Here is a 15,100-nt window from a genome sequence, read left to right on the forward strand (position 1 = left end):
CAAGTCTGACGCCTTCATACTCGCACAGACACTTGCGCTAGCAGTTTTCTGAGCAGCGTCGACAGCAGTGAACTCGCGTGTCTGTGTTTCACTTCGCTATTTTTTTGTTAGGCCTACTCAGGACTGTCAGCCACAAAATTGAAGACAGTCCGTAAATAATTCATAAATGTGGCAAAGTTCACGAACGACGACAAAGAGATGGAAATGATAACCCATGGTAGCATTAACTGCTGATTAAACTTATGGATTGAATCGATTCATAAACATCTTCGGTATTCTTCTACGAACCTTGGTATTTAGCTGTATAAACGAAAAGACAATATTGTTTAATTTGAACGTGGGCCTTTGTCTCTTACTGTAAGGCAGGGTTGTCCAACGTTTTTATTATCTCGGTCCAAGAAACTTTTTCACGTTGGACCCGAGAGCTAAGAAACCCGTTCTGGCAATATATTTTATAACTGATTCAAATTCTGTTGAGTAAAGAAAATAAATCAGCTTTTGTTTAATAGAACAAACTAAAATGAACAAGTAATTTCCAGAGTCTCATGCCGGGCGTGGCCTGTAGACCGCCAGTTTGACCACGCTGTTGCAAGGGACCAAGGCTGTTTTGAGAACAAATTTCCAAAGAAAATGTATGAACTTAGAAAATAGGATGTAACAAAAACTGGGAATATATGTTGAGCATCGTGTTTTTTTCTCTTTACTTTATGTTTTAAGGTATACACTGCACGGTATGCAAGGTTTTAATAATGCTATAAGGGTTGTAAGAAATCAAGGCAGTTGTGGTGGACATGATATGTGACGCGCATAGAAGTAACTAACATTGATGCCCATCAATGAATCAGGGAAAGACACGCGCAAAGACACCCCCTCTAAATGTTTCTTGATAATATATCTACATGGGCGGACACGTTTGCGCAACTTCGAAATGTTCGCCCTCGTGTGTGAGTGTAGGGATTTGACAGAGATTACATTTCCAAAGCGTACCCATGGAAACCGCCATTATCCGAGTTGACGTCAGAACCTCCGTTGCTCCCCTCTTCTTGGTTACCGGATGTTGCGCGTCTTGTAACTTCCCCTCCAGGATTCTGTATTGAAATACTTGATAGACGAGTCCACAGTGCGAGCATGGTGGAGTTACATTAACGCGGACGAGACAGTGGGATCTGCAGTTATCTGCATATCCGGCTAAGTTAAAATTCTTTCCTCATTCGAGCGTTTACATTGTATTCTGTTACTCTTTCTTTGTCTTGCTCTTTTCTTTGGCTTTCTTCGTTTGTGTCTGTCACTTATCTATTTCTTAATTTCAGCTCTGTTATAAGGCGAACCCTTGAAATAGAAGCAGCGAGAAAACCTTGTCGAAATGGTTTATATTGGTAATAATATTTTTGGTAATTGAATTGACCACTGGAGTATTTCTTCGTCTACATCGTGAGCAAAATGTGGTCCTGCGGAGTAGTACGTCAAATATAAGTCGTAATTGTCTTCTTCCGTAGCCTTTCCAATTCACTACACATTAGTAGGTCTAAGTTACTGATGGCGTCGTTAAATAAACTTTTTATAAATAAATAAAACCTTGACTCGATTAACGTGCATCATAACACCTTTGAGAATACCGGAGTTTAAAGTGTCGTTAATTATGTTATGCCTGTCTTCTCTTCATAACCTACTTTTATACTTAAATGTCGCTGTTGAATGATTGATACTTCTGTTTTTGGAAATCTTATGGTTTGGTTCTCGGTCTGCAGGTCGGCTGTTCTGACGGTTTCGTGCCTTACTTCAGTCTTTCCAGGAAAATTGTGATGTGTCTTAAAAAATGTCCCGATTGCTTTCTTTCACATCGTTTTCAGTGTGGCATTCACCATTTAATTTTCGCATTTCACGCTGCCGAGATTAACACGTTAGCTGTCGTAACTCCTTAAGGTAGTGAAACCTGTACGGTCAAAGTCAAAGTCAGAGCCAAACGCAGAGTAACGGTTGGTGACTTAACCATTTGGAGCCATAACTCTTCTAAATATTATTTCAGAATTCAGTCCGTACCGAAAAGAAAACAAAGCTCTTCACCATCATAAAAATTAAATTGTTCCTGCTATTTAAGGAAACATTCGCTCTTTACGTTGAAAATAATGGAAAACCAATAAATACAGTATGAAGAGTTACTGACTTTCAAAGCATGTGGTACATATAGTTAGTTTATATTGGGTTTTAAAGGGTTAATTCGTTACAGGGGCCGAAGAATATACATGGAAAGACTAAAACGCAACCAAGTCACTTTGGGTGGAACAAATACCTGATATGCATGGATAGAATTTTGGACCATAAGAAATAAATGGATTTGTCACGTTGCAAAATGCACAGAGATGCACTGTTCAAATTGATTATAAAGTATAGACAGCTGGAACAAAAACCACTGGCCACGTTTGAAAAGACTGGACAGTGATGGCCGGAACGTTTAACAAGCGAACTACATCGGCTTGATGGTGATGCAGTTGGAAAACGGTTATTAAGTAAGACAAAAAACTAACAGGACACGGCACCAGGGGGACACGTGTGGAAACATCCGTGCCACTAGCAGCATTCGAATTCGACATCCCTGTGTCTCAGCGATCTGCACAGCCTTGCCAGACGAAAACGCTTGATTTGTCTTCAACGTTCCATAAAGAGCCACGTCATTCTTCCCACGCTGCTCTCGCGTCTCGGTAAAAAATATCTTCTAGCTCATGACCCTTTTCTGGAGGCCACGTCTGAAATAGTACGCGCCTGCCGATAACTGTTTCTTCCACGTGCTCCAGGCTTTTTACACGCCGATGGAAACAGAAAAGTTTAAAACCATGAGCTCCTCTGACTGACGCGGCTATTCTTAGCCGTGTACCGTCTTCTTCATCACCTCGTTTTATAATTGCCTTCTGTTTCTTAAAGTTTTGTTAGATTTTCTGTTTTCGTGCCAACAAACTAAGTGTGTCACATTCAACTCGATGTGTGTCCAAATATTTATCAGTTCTGACGAGAAAGGTAGTACGATGCCATTCATAGACGGTAAAGGGTAAGCTGTCTCATGTTGAGTTTGGGTGGCTGGCACTCTTGCTTCATATTCAGAAGTTCTTGAGTTCAGATTTGGAGCGGAGACCGGTGTCTGTATTCTTTGCTTTATTCTCTTGCTCTTGGCAGATGGTAGGTTAATACCGATAGTCGGCGACACCTTTCTTCCACTCTTTTATAATCATCATTCACCGATATATAACGTATGCTTTCTAAGAAGCGTCGTAAAGTGACCAAAGAATCAGTCATGCACCAGGCCTGAGAGAACGGTAGCGCGTCATACTTTTATTTGAGAGGTAGGCTATTCGAATCCCGACCCGAGACTTGCTATCTAGATTAAAGTTTTGTGTGTGAGAAGGGCTGTCTTCTGGGTTGTCGCTTGCTGCCTTCACCATCATGGCGATGGTAGAGGCAGGAAACACCTCTGAAACGTCAGTAAACTTCTGCCAGACTGCACGGCGCAATAACCCAGAAGGTAGCCGTTTTCAAATGTGAGATGTGTTCCTTTATACCGCCCTGCTTTGTACAAAGTTGCCCTGTGAACTTCATTGTGTTTGGAACTCTGGCTTGTAGCTTGCAAAATGTAGGTTACTTCAGTCTGGCAGACCATTTGGAATTTAGATCAATAAGGCTTGGGTTTCTATAGAAACGGCGAATAACGTTTTTCATCCACTTTTCCGAGAAATTGAAAGAGGTAGGTAAAGTACACAAAGTCAGGATTGTACACGAGCTAAATGCCAGCCTTGATATGTGATCGGGATTCCTTCCAGGAAAGGACAGATACTAATCGCAGTTTGATATCCAGGGGCGGAACGTTCATGTTAGACGTGTTAAATTTGTAAAAACGAAAAACAGAAGCCTTCTGTCTTACGCTGTTGGTTCATTAGTACTCCGTGCACTGGAACACAGCAGAACCGATAAGGTAAACTGCATCGTAAGGCAGCTCCAGCCAGTAACCAGCTAGTTGAGGCTTACGCTCACGATGAGGGCATACAAGCGCCGTGATAGACCTTAACATTGAATATGCAATATTGTTAGTTTAAGAATACAGCCCGCGGTCATTAATATATCATGTCTCTGTTGTCAGGTTTTGCTCTTATATTGGAGAAATAAATTTATGCTGTATATTTTATGTTGATCCTAAGTAAACGACCCCTTCCTGGGACATCTTTCCAGTATCATTGACAACCAAAAATGGCAGAGTAGTGTGAGATTACTAATTTAGTGTAATTTACTTTTGATTCTGCATTTGGTCTTCCCATGGCTGTAGCTGCTGGTACTGGTTTGGGTTCCCGTTTGTCTCCGTCTCGGGACTGAAGCCGTTAAACTGACGTTTCGGGGAACATTTTTATAGGTGAATGGACAAAAACCAGGAAAATGCTGTCAAGATACTCGAGTGCGTAGGCTGAGATATGAACCGTGTACCAATATTATACAAGCTGTGGCCTGTTATCGTTTCAGCTTCAGCTTGCCTCGAAAAAAAATGGCTGTGCTGATTTCGAACAGTGGACATATGCGTACTAGACACGAACATCCCTGTCAGTTATGGGAATCTTGCATGGTAACAGAATATTTTTTCATGTGTTCGAATTATTAAAAGTAAAGTGCCATTCGAACATGTGAGGTCATACATATGTAGCGCACGTAACATGCCATTGGCTGCAGCACCTCCACCCCCCGAAACATATGTCAGTCTACAGCACCTTCTTCTTCTTCTTCGTGTATTTCCTATGTTACTGACGTGAGCGTCGCTCTGTATTTCTTTGGATTCCTGCTTCCTTTTAAGAACTTTCGAGGTTTGACTTTCAGAATGTAATTTTGAATGTAGAACGTAAAATACTACTGGTAGCCTACGGCAGCTGCAAGAAGTCTGCATTAACTTTCGGTTTTACGGTTAGAACCAACTAACCATTGCACTTCGGATTATGGAATATGATATGGAAATACATAATGAACGTACGATCAAATTTTGTATGAACCGTGTCTGGGCCTGTGTTAGAATTTGTGGTTACGGAGGGAAATTTTTGAAGTTAAGTCTGAAGATGTTCACGTAGTAGATGATCTGTTGTTCACAAATGACGTTTCAGAACATTGCCGAAAAACAGAAGAAGTAAAAGGATAAATTGGACGAAAGGTACAAATGATAAGAAAGTGGAAAAGAAATACGTTTGTTTGAATTCGTCCCCACGCCTGTATTGTTCAGAAAAGCATTGTGTCTGCTAAAGTGCTCAGTGAACATGCAACGGCTGTCACGTGTGTGCCCGGTAAGAGCAGGTTTTACCCTCCAAATGTTCCCGGATGCAGCCTGTTAGCCTGGTTGCACCCAGCACCAGGAGGGAACGAACAGCATTGAAGCTGCATGGGTTCACCGAGCGGCTTGGTGTTGCAGGCTTGTATTCAACAGGTTCATAGTTCGAATTTCATCCGGGTTACCGACCACTCTCACAGATCTATCAATATTTTTACGTTCTTGTCTAGCGTGAGCTAAAGTCGCCGAATGGGCCCGCCCATGTATATTTGCCTGTCTGTCGCGTTCCCCCCCCCCCCCCCCAAATGGAACCTCGTCGCATAAATGCAAGAAGGGCCTAGAAACAGTGGCCTGAGAACGCATTGGTGCAAGAATTACCTAAGACGCAACAACGACATTAGAATACATTAGTACAACAACGACCTACGTGATTTGACGTGAACATTTTTGGGATGTCAGTTTATTCTGACGAGCACACCTTTCCAAGCTTGTTCTAAATTTGTTCAGGCGAACGCTTCAAATAGTTCACGACAGGTGGGATTTGAGGTTTTTACGGTGGTGCAAGCATCCAGAAGACAGCCATTTTCAGTTCATGACAGCCTAATTTGGAAACCTACTGCTCTGCATTTGTGTCCATCTTTCCTTCTGTATATAAAATTTCACAATTAAATCCTAAGCACCAATCTGCCATTTTACATATATTTTGTGACACTCATTATGACCCTTGATCCAGTAAGATTTCACATAAACCCTTTTTGATGGAGATTTGATTTTTTCTCGAATTACTTGTAATTGCCTGTTTCGTGCATAAGAAAAAGCTAGTGAAGTCTGGGTCATGGAACCTTTTGTAATATATTTAGTGAATCTAATTTTGTGGTTTGTCGTTGGTATGGTCCAAATACAACTTTTAAGACGCCCGTCTTCCTTGTTAAGTGTTCCGGGGCATGAAACGCCTTCCTCATTACGAAGATGGCTGTCTTCTGGGTTTGCTGCGTCGTATAGTCTGGCAGAAGGTTACCAATGTTCCAGAGGTCCTTGCTGCTCCATCACTCATCGGCCTGATGATGGAGGCAGCAAGGACCTCTAAAACGTTGGTAAACTTTTACCAAACTACACGGCGGTACAACCCAGAAGACAGCCATTTTCGGACTCACCGCCGTGAATACCTCGCCCTGCTCTTCCTCATTATGTGTTCACGTTGTGTAATTATTTTGGACAGATCAGTATTATCTGACGTACGTTGGTGAGAAGAGCAGTTTCTGAGTATCATCATCTTTGCTGTTTGCAGACGGACGCGAAAATGGTGTTCGATGTCATCCAGCGAATGGAAGACACGGAACCGTTTTCTGAGGAGCTTCTTGCCGCCATGAAGCGGTTGTGGGCCGATATCGGCGTCCAGGAATGTTTCGGTCGCTCCAACGAATACCAGCTCAACGACTCAGCCAAGTAGTAAGTACTTTTAATGTGCAACACGAAGGGATGGGGGGGATAGTGTACTTCCCCAGAACAAAATGTTCCTGCTTTCATTATAAAAATCCTCATTTCGAAGGTCGCCCTCGGAATATAACGTAGTTAGGCTTGTCGCGGTTGGACGGGGTGGTCGCCACTTCGAAAGAAAATTCGACATCATTTAGAATAAAAATATATATACTTTTTCAAGATCACGCTTGTTGAGATTAGGAGTTCGTTCACCTCCACAAAGTTCAGGAAAACGTCCGAAGCATCTGAACACGATAATATATGTTGTGACCGTGATTTAAACTATAGAGGAATTTAATTCACTTGAATTAAATTTCGGTGACTTTAGTTAGTACATTGTGCCTCTCTGTCGGTTGTTTGCAGATATCTCTTCTGCAGTCCATGCAGTTTTAAGAATAGACAGCTTTTGCAGTTGAACCAGCATTGTTAAATAACAAGATTGAGTCAAGTATGAATCTGTTAAGTGGAACGGTAGGACCCCCCCTTCGCTACACGGTTCTGTTTTGAAACGCCATGACGAGGAAGAGATAATGTATTTTGAATGCAATTTTGAACTTGGAACAGTGCTCGTCTGTGTAGAAGGCAGCTGTTTCTTATTAAAATTCTTGCACTGACGAGGCTCATTTCTTTTCTTGATGAGAGGCACATGGTGAAACAATTGTCAGCCTTTTTCCGCTGAAAGATGCAGAAGGTGATAGTCAGGGATTCACAGCATTACTGATGCAGCCGATATAAATTTCGGCGAAATATTTGTTCTTGCCGACATAAAACAGCGCAACTAATTGTCTGTCTGTGCATCACAGGCTCTGCTTTTCTTTATCAGGGTGGACATTTGTTTTTACTCAGGGGCCGATTAAAATCTTTTTAAGTAAACGCGTAGCGGATATCCACGCGAGAAAAATTCTGCAGTTCTAAAACTGTTAAATAGCCATCATTTAGTACTACTAAGTGGGCATTCTTCATACATGTATGGACAGCAATAAAGATGGAATCAGTAAATTCGTAAACGACATCCTAGCTCTGAGTTGTGTTCGCAGTCTGTCCAGACAAATGCTTGGATTTTCCTGTAAGGAATGTTATTACCGCTACGTAATGTCTGCAACTGGAACTGCTTCATTTAATAATAACGTAATTAATGAAGGAGAATGTTTGTTCGGTAAGACGTTGCTCAACCACGTGGTTGTGACGTGTATCCTTTGCACACTACGAACGAAATGTATTAGTGCATGATCTTGCAGCTTTCACAGCAGCTAGTAAAAATAAAATCTTCTCGGGCCACCAGCTGTGTCAGTTGGTTAAAAATCGACGTTTCGGGGACCGCTCCGTCCCCGTCATCAGGATTTGAGCTGATCCCTGAAACGTGTATTTTTAACTCACTAACACGGCTGATAGCCCCAGAAGATTCTAGAAATTTATAAGCTTTTAACAGATAGTAGTTGTTTTTGGTTTGATTTTCATTTGAGGTAGCGAAACGAAAGCAGACCTTTTCACTTTAGGCTAACCATTTCAGCTTTCCACAGACTTTAATTTACCTATTGGCTTGGAAATACAGAAACTGATTAATGACTCCTTTCTTACCGATGTATACTTAAAGAATCGTTTTCTGTTGGAATGTTTGTTGGCAAACTATATATTTTCTTATTAGAAAGCCATGAATAGCATTAGCTGTTGAGAAGCGGAAAAAATTGCTTTCATTCACATCAAACCTGTAATCCAGTTTGTGTGTGGGCTAGTGCCTGTAAGCAACAGGACCTGCATTTCTCGCGTAGCGTAGATATGGTTAAATGTGAGTCCATATTGTAAGCAAGGTTCCAACCTGTAGCTTTTCTTTCCTGATGGCCAAGAAGTAAAAACGAAATTCTGGGAACGCCTCCAAACACTGAATGTTTACTTTAAAGACTATTGGCCTTTCACTTCGTACCTGCCAGTTCTAGTTTTGCTGAATCTCGGATCAATTCACCAGTTCAAGCACGGAGGCACATATACTGTACGCATGCGCATAGGATCGAATCTCAGGTCTGGATTTATTGTTTCTTTTCTTTCCCCCAAGCAAATTGTAGAATAGTACATTAAATAAGGTCATACATACTTCTTTGCCAGGAATCGATACCTTCTTTACACAATTCAATTCTTTAATATTAGTGTGCTGTATCAACAGCCAGGAGATGTCGTTTAGATTTAATCCCTGAAATTACTGAAAAGATAGCGACTAAATTTGTTATTGGATTTCAGCCAAAATTTAATTTTGGTTGGTTTCAGTTGAATCTAACCTCTGCTTTACATGAAGTTTATATCGAACTCAACAGATTTTGAAGATGGCTGTCTTTTTGGTTGTGCCGTGTAGTCTGGTAAACGTTTACCTACGTATCAGAGATGCTTGCTGCTTCCATTATCAGGGCGAGGACTACACGGTGCAACAACCCAAAAGACAGCTATCTTTTTATTCGCCGCCGTGAGAACCTGAAATGTCAATAGATTTTCTAAAAAGAAGATCTTGTTGCGCAAACGGGTGAGAAGTAATTTGAAATACAGGACTTATTCAGATCTAAAACTTCTGTTTGAAGCATTTTTCAGTACGGTTAATAATAACTAGGCGAGAAAATAATTTGTATGGAATGTAATACTTGTAGCTTTGCAATAGTAGAGTAGTATATACAAGAAGTGTAGGTCAGTTATGAGTATTAAGTGATGTATCTTGTAGTACGTTTAACGTTGAGTTGACACAACAAGTCTTTATTTTAGTTTCATTGTTTATTAACTCAACTGCAGCTTTCCACCAGTAACTACACCTACGTAGTCAATTCTGCTAAAGTATGTAAGCTGCTTAAGACACAATCCATTACGTGGTGAAAATTGCAGAAAATGTGTATACAATTTAGCTATCTTATCCATTAGTTTCGAAAACTTAAAGAGAATCACATGAGGATGTCAAGTTAAGGTCTAAACATGTAGTATCTATTCTTAATAAACATAGGTCAGTTATACCATGTGCATTAAATCCCAAATAATGTGTTTGGTAAACACATGCAGTTCAGCTTGAAGGACAACTTTCCTCCATTTGTAAATAAACAATGTCATCATATTTATAGAAATGTTCATGTTATGAATATTAGTAACAGGCGAATGGAGGTCGGGATGACTTGATTTTGTTTAGGAATGGGAGTCACAGGAAAGTCCATATCGATTGCAGGTGAACGAACCGAGCCACCTGGAATGGACGGTTCGCTGCTCTGTGGCCACGATTGCTTTTATCAATTATTCACACTTCTTTGTTTATGGCTACATCTGAAGTTAATGATATCCTTGCGTCTGTTGTGACTCAGTTTATGCCCCTTTTTTGTCTGACCCGTCCATTATGTAGCTATTAAACAATTCATTCGCTTGTTTTCTTAGGCCAGAAAGAACCCAAAAGAGTTTTCTGACGCCTCCGGTTAGTCTGTAAAGTGGTGATGGCAAGGGTTCAACTACCGGAAGGATCGTTGAGATAATTTCTTCACCACTACGTCCATGAGTTCATTTCTCCACCAGGATACTGTCTGTACTGACTGAGGTCTGTCATGTTTTTCTCGCTGTCTCCGGATGGGCCTAAATTTGGGGGTAGGAACTGAAAACAGGCCATGACCGCTTCCTTCCACATTCGGTCTCCCATTCGACGCTGTAAAACACACGCAGTTGAAGGACATAATTATGTGAACAGTTGGGAAATTTTCAGCTTCTTATCTGGTATATATCGGGATTCTGTTCAGCCCAGGAACACTGGGATATTTCTTCACTTCTGTGTCGAAATCCCGTCCAGGACTCACCCAGCTTCTTTTCCAGTGATCAGTTCCGTGTAAATTATGTTATAAATTATAATTATCAGAAGATTCGATGCTTTCGTGGCGGCGGAGATGTAGGTGTTGGTCTTCCCGGTAGTAACGTCGTGTGGACTTGTGGGTACAACCCAGAAGACCAACATAGACTAGTGAAAAGAAGTTTGGGTTAATTGTTCGTTTATTTTAATAGGCATAATGCTAGTTATGTTTTGTTATTACCTCAAGAGAAGAACGTGATAGTAAGTATTCTTACTGCGTATTTGATGTTTTATGAATGATTGAACGTCAGAGATATTCTTGAAACTTTTTCTGTGTCACCAACTTATCAGCATTTGGCCATCTCTGTGTGCGTATGTATATGTAAATAGAGGGATGATTGGATAGACTGATTGTTGTTGTTGGTGGTGGTGGTGATGGTGTTAGGGAGGAACTGTCTGTTTTGAACTACTGCCTCTAGTGAATTTATCAACAGGCTGGTTGATGATGGTGATGTTCTGGGTTTCGGCACCGTGTAGACCCGTTGGTAAATGCCACCGACGAGTCTGAACGACGCCAAAACTCAGAAGAACATTATCATTCTCATCGCCGTGAAAACCTCAAATCTCACACCGATCGGCTGGCTGGCCGGCTTAGTGACTGACTGACTGATTGATTGATTGATTGATTGATTGGTTGGTTGGTTGGTTGGTTAGTTGAATTTTTTTCCCGTGACTGCTTGTTGGGTCGGAAAGTCGGGCGACTGACGGATTGTTAAACTCTTTTTCAGACGGTTATCCATTGCGTTTGGATGTATTACACCTTGCACCTACACCACGCCATAGAGGCATATAGGGAAGCTCTACTCATCCTTCCGTGCCAAACCGTTGCGTATGAACCCCTTTCCATGTTGAAGATGGCTGTCTTCTGGGATGTTGAATGTGCATGTGTGAAGGAGAAGAAATAGGAATATTCTTTTGATGTTGGTGTTCTCAGAATTTTTGACAAGGGTGGCAGTGTGTTTGTTGCTTGCGAAATGAGTGACTTTGGACCATTGCTGTAGCAAATACATAATGTAAGGACAGAGAAGTCGGCTGTTTTGATTTTGCATGCCAAGACACGCGGTTATGACATGTGACGTCCAGTGTAGAGAGAAACAGATGTGAGGTTCGTGAATATGCGTACAACACTGTAGCTGGGTATGTGAGGTAGGGAAGATTTTTTTTCCCGTAGAAAATAGATGGGATTGGAACGGAATAAAATCTGGAATATGCCTATTGAGAATTCCATTAATTTGTTAGTTTCGAAAATGGGAATGACCTTTAATTCTCGAAGTAATGTTAACTTTTCATTACTGAAAATCATTTATTTTGCCCATTTATCCCTGTATTCCCCCAGCTTCTTTCAGCAGTTAAGAATTTACAGGAATTTTATGTCTGTTGCTGTAACAGACTTCGACATAGGCAACTGGTTGTAGTCCAGCCTTTGAGTGCTGAAGTCTCTGGCTAATAAGCAGATTAGCAGAATCGTGAGGTCACACAGCAGCTTATACTGTTGAATGAATAAATGAATAGTTCAGGTTCCTTGTCGCGTGACCATTTTCCTTGAATGGGATAAAAGCTACCAACTATTATATCCGAAATTCAGCAATTGTGCCTTTACATTTGATGTAGCAGAATACGGTTAGTTCACATAACTAAAAGCACACTTCGTTTAGCTTCTGCGTAAGGAAAGCCGAATGTAAAACGAGGTGTTACGGGTGGTTCTCGTTGTCATGATATGAAAATTATAATAGCAGCAGTTCGAAATTATTTTAAAAAATAACATTCAATAAACAGAAAGTGTACAGAATTACTTGGTGTTTACCAGTTATTTTGGAGTATGAGGATGTAAAAATTCTTTGTGATTGTCGGTCTTGATTATTTATCTGCTGTATCTTAAACAAATCAAAATCACATTTTCGCAAGAACTGCTCAACTTACAAATAATGTGTGCGTTGCATAAAATACAAATTGCATTAATATCTATAGCTATGGTTTCAAACGTTTTTCGATATGAAGATGGTTGTCTCTTGGTTTGTTGCGCAGTGTGGTCTGGTATGTTTTCCGACGTTTCAAAGGTGCTTGCTTTCGCCATCTGGGCGATAAGTAAGCCGCACGCGCCTTGCTCATTTATCTCGGTTTTCGAAAGTGGATAGCAGTTCTAGTCGTGAAGTCGTCCATAGTCAGATGAGTTTTCAATTACTGGCAGGATCGTTATAATTTTCCTAGAATTCTGGCGTCACCCACACACCAAGTTGTTTTGCCAATTACAATACGTATCTCGGCCATTCAAAACAACGGGTATATAGAATTGAGCATCATAACAATGAGCTTCGTTGCCCACGCCGACAAATCTCTGAAGTCGCTGTCACGTAGTTAACTTTGTCCGCTGGGTGCGCGCGCAGTGGCTCAATACACCGCTCGCCAGTATTGATTCGCCACACCCGGTCACATGGCGAATGGGATTCAAATGTCGCTCTACACTGTACATAACTTTTTTAAACTAGAAAATCATGTAAATTGTGTTTAAAATTGGTTTTTACCGACGAGGAAAACCGCCACATCTCTGATTCAGAGGTCAGTTGGTTATTGAGGTAAAAAGTCGCTGATTAGTTTGATAATCAAAATATCAAAAAATTATATGAAATGGGCGCAACAACCAGCTGTTGAACGTTAAAGCAGTTGGCAGTACTTACCACCTTATACTGGGGATACTGGGAACGACCCGTTTTTCAAGTGCCTGAGCACTGCGGGACCCAACTATTCGTTGGCTTGATCTATGGACATTCTGTAGGACTCCTTGGATGAGGGATCGGCCCGTCGCAAGGCCTCTACCTGTACACAGGACAGCACAACACAGAAAAACGCGGACAAACATCCATGGCTTGAGTGGGATTCGAACCCACGGTCCCAGCGACCAAGCGGCACAGGGCCCACGCCTCAGACCGCGCGGCCACTGCGGACCCCACTTACCACCTTATGAGGAAATAAAAGACTGAAGGAAGAAATAAATTTGGTATTGAGGGTGGTGAATAAAATACAAAGATGCCTCGGATGGCAGTATTTTCTGTCCAAGGTTGATTTAAACTTTACTAGGTAGAACACACAGACACGTTGGTGTAACACTGTTTCGTAAAGAATAATAATTTCTTACCAGTTCTTAATCCAAATACGATGTTTGATTTATGACAAAGTGCCTGCAGAAATGTATGCTGCACCCGCCAATTTTTTTTCTCCCCATGTTAGCCCACAGGCAATGTAAGTTAACGTCATTACCACAGCTTGTACCTTTCAAGTTGTGTTTTTCGAAAATGGCATCTGTTCTGCTTGACAGTTGTAACATCTTTTGATTGTTGTAGAGTCTACATTTACTGTTCGCTTGTGTCTGCTTTCATGTCATGTGCGCTCGTGGTCGAGGATTAGTGTAATTTATTAATGAGCACTGTTGCTGTTGTAGGAAATATTTTATGGAACAAGGACTCATATTCGTTTTGGAAGCTGTCTTCATTGTCATGTAAATTACCTTGATGGCAAGTGCAGGTAATTGAATCATACTCTAAAATGTAGGATTTGAGGTTTTCACGGCGGTGAGTCTAAAAATGGCTGTCTTCTGAGTTGTAGCGTCGTGTTGTCTGACTGAAGTTTACAGACGTTTCAGAGGTCCTTGCTGCCTCCATCATATGGCTATCATCATTACAACACTGCAGTCTAGAAGACAGCCATCTTCACAAAAAACGTGGTCTACTTTAGCCGATCTCGGTGTCGATATAAAAAAGCCTAAACCCGGCATTTCCAAAATACGAAGCAGGAGTGGCAGCCACTCAACAGAGGCGTTTCTTGAGCTCTGAAACGTCGGTAAACTTCTACCAGACTACACGGCGCTACAGCCCAGAAGACAGCTATCTTCGTACCTTAAAATAATGGCAAAGTTCTGAGCTTCAAGGTGTGAAGGGTATGTCGGGAAGGAATGTAAATTGGGCGTGAAACTTAGAGTCCACTTTGTACAGCCCACGTAGTGTAACTTAGTATACTGGAATAGGTTAGAACTCGGATGCAAAATTTCAGTATTGCTATTTGTCCCGTCGTTACGTGCCAGAGAGGTTCATGTATGGTAGTTCGGGGTTGCGTTTCAAATGAAACCTTTTGTATTTCGTTGGGGTCTAAATATTTGACATTTCGAAAATTGTTTCAAGTAAAATTTGTAAATCATAATGACACCTATATTTTATGTCATGTTCTAATTGTTTGCGACGAGCCAGTATGAACACATTTATGTTTGGCAACTACTTAGGTATCTCTACTCCCATCCATAACAAATTGTAATCGAAATTCCTGCAGTGTGTTTGAATATGAAACGTATATTCGCTTTGCGCACTAGTGCGAAAGATACAAAACAGTTTCTTCTCGAATATTCGAGTCATGATGTAATTTTCAGCTCACCAGACAGATGACAGCGTTGGTTGCTATAGTTTGTAGATAACAGAGCTGTAAAAGCATCGAAG

At 41.2% G+C, this 15,100-nt stretch overlaps 1 protein-coding gene across 3 annotated transcripts in view; it reads left to right on the forward strand.

The window, feature by feature from the left end:
* Positions 1–15,100, forward strand: part of Galphao (G protein alpha o subunit) — a 105,878-nt gene that overhangs the window by 63,378 nt on the left and 27,400 nt on the right. For all 3 annotated transcript variants that reach the window (XM_022069326.2, XM_087343553.1, XM_022069327.2), the window contains one exon: positions 6,576–6,736. In XM_022069326.2, coding sequence (XP_021925018.1) covers positions 6,576–6,736 — 161 coding nt within the window. The remainder of the gene's footprint in view (positions 1–6,575; positions 6,737–15,100) is intronic.

This window comes from Zootermopsis nevadensis, unplaced genomic scaffold, assembly GCF_977971745.1.
Source record: "Zootermopsis nevadensis isolate Lab colony 2312 unplaced genomic scaffold, Znev_1.0 Znev_ptg000006l, whole genome shotgun sequence".
In the NCBI taxonomy this organism is placed as follows: Eukaryota; Metazoa; Arthropoda; class Insecta; order Blattodea; family Termopsidae; genus Zootermopsis; species Zootermopsis nevadensis.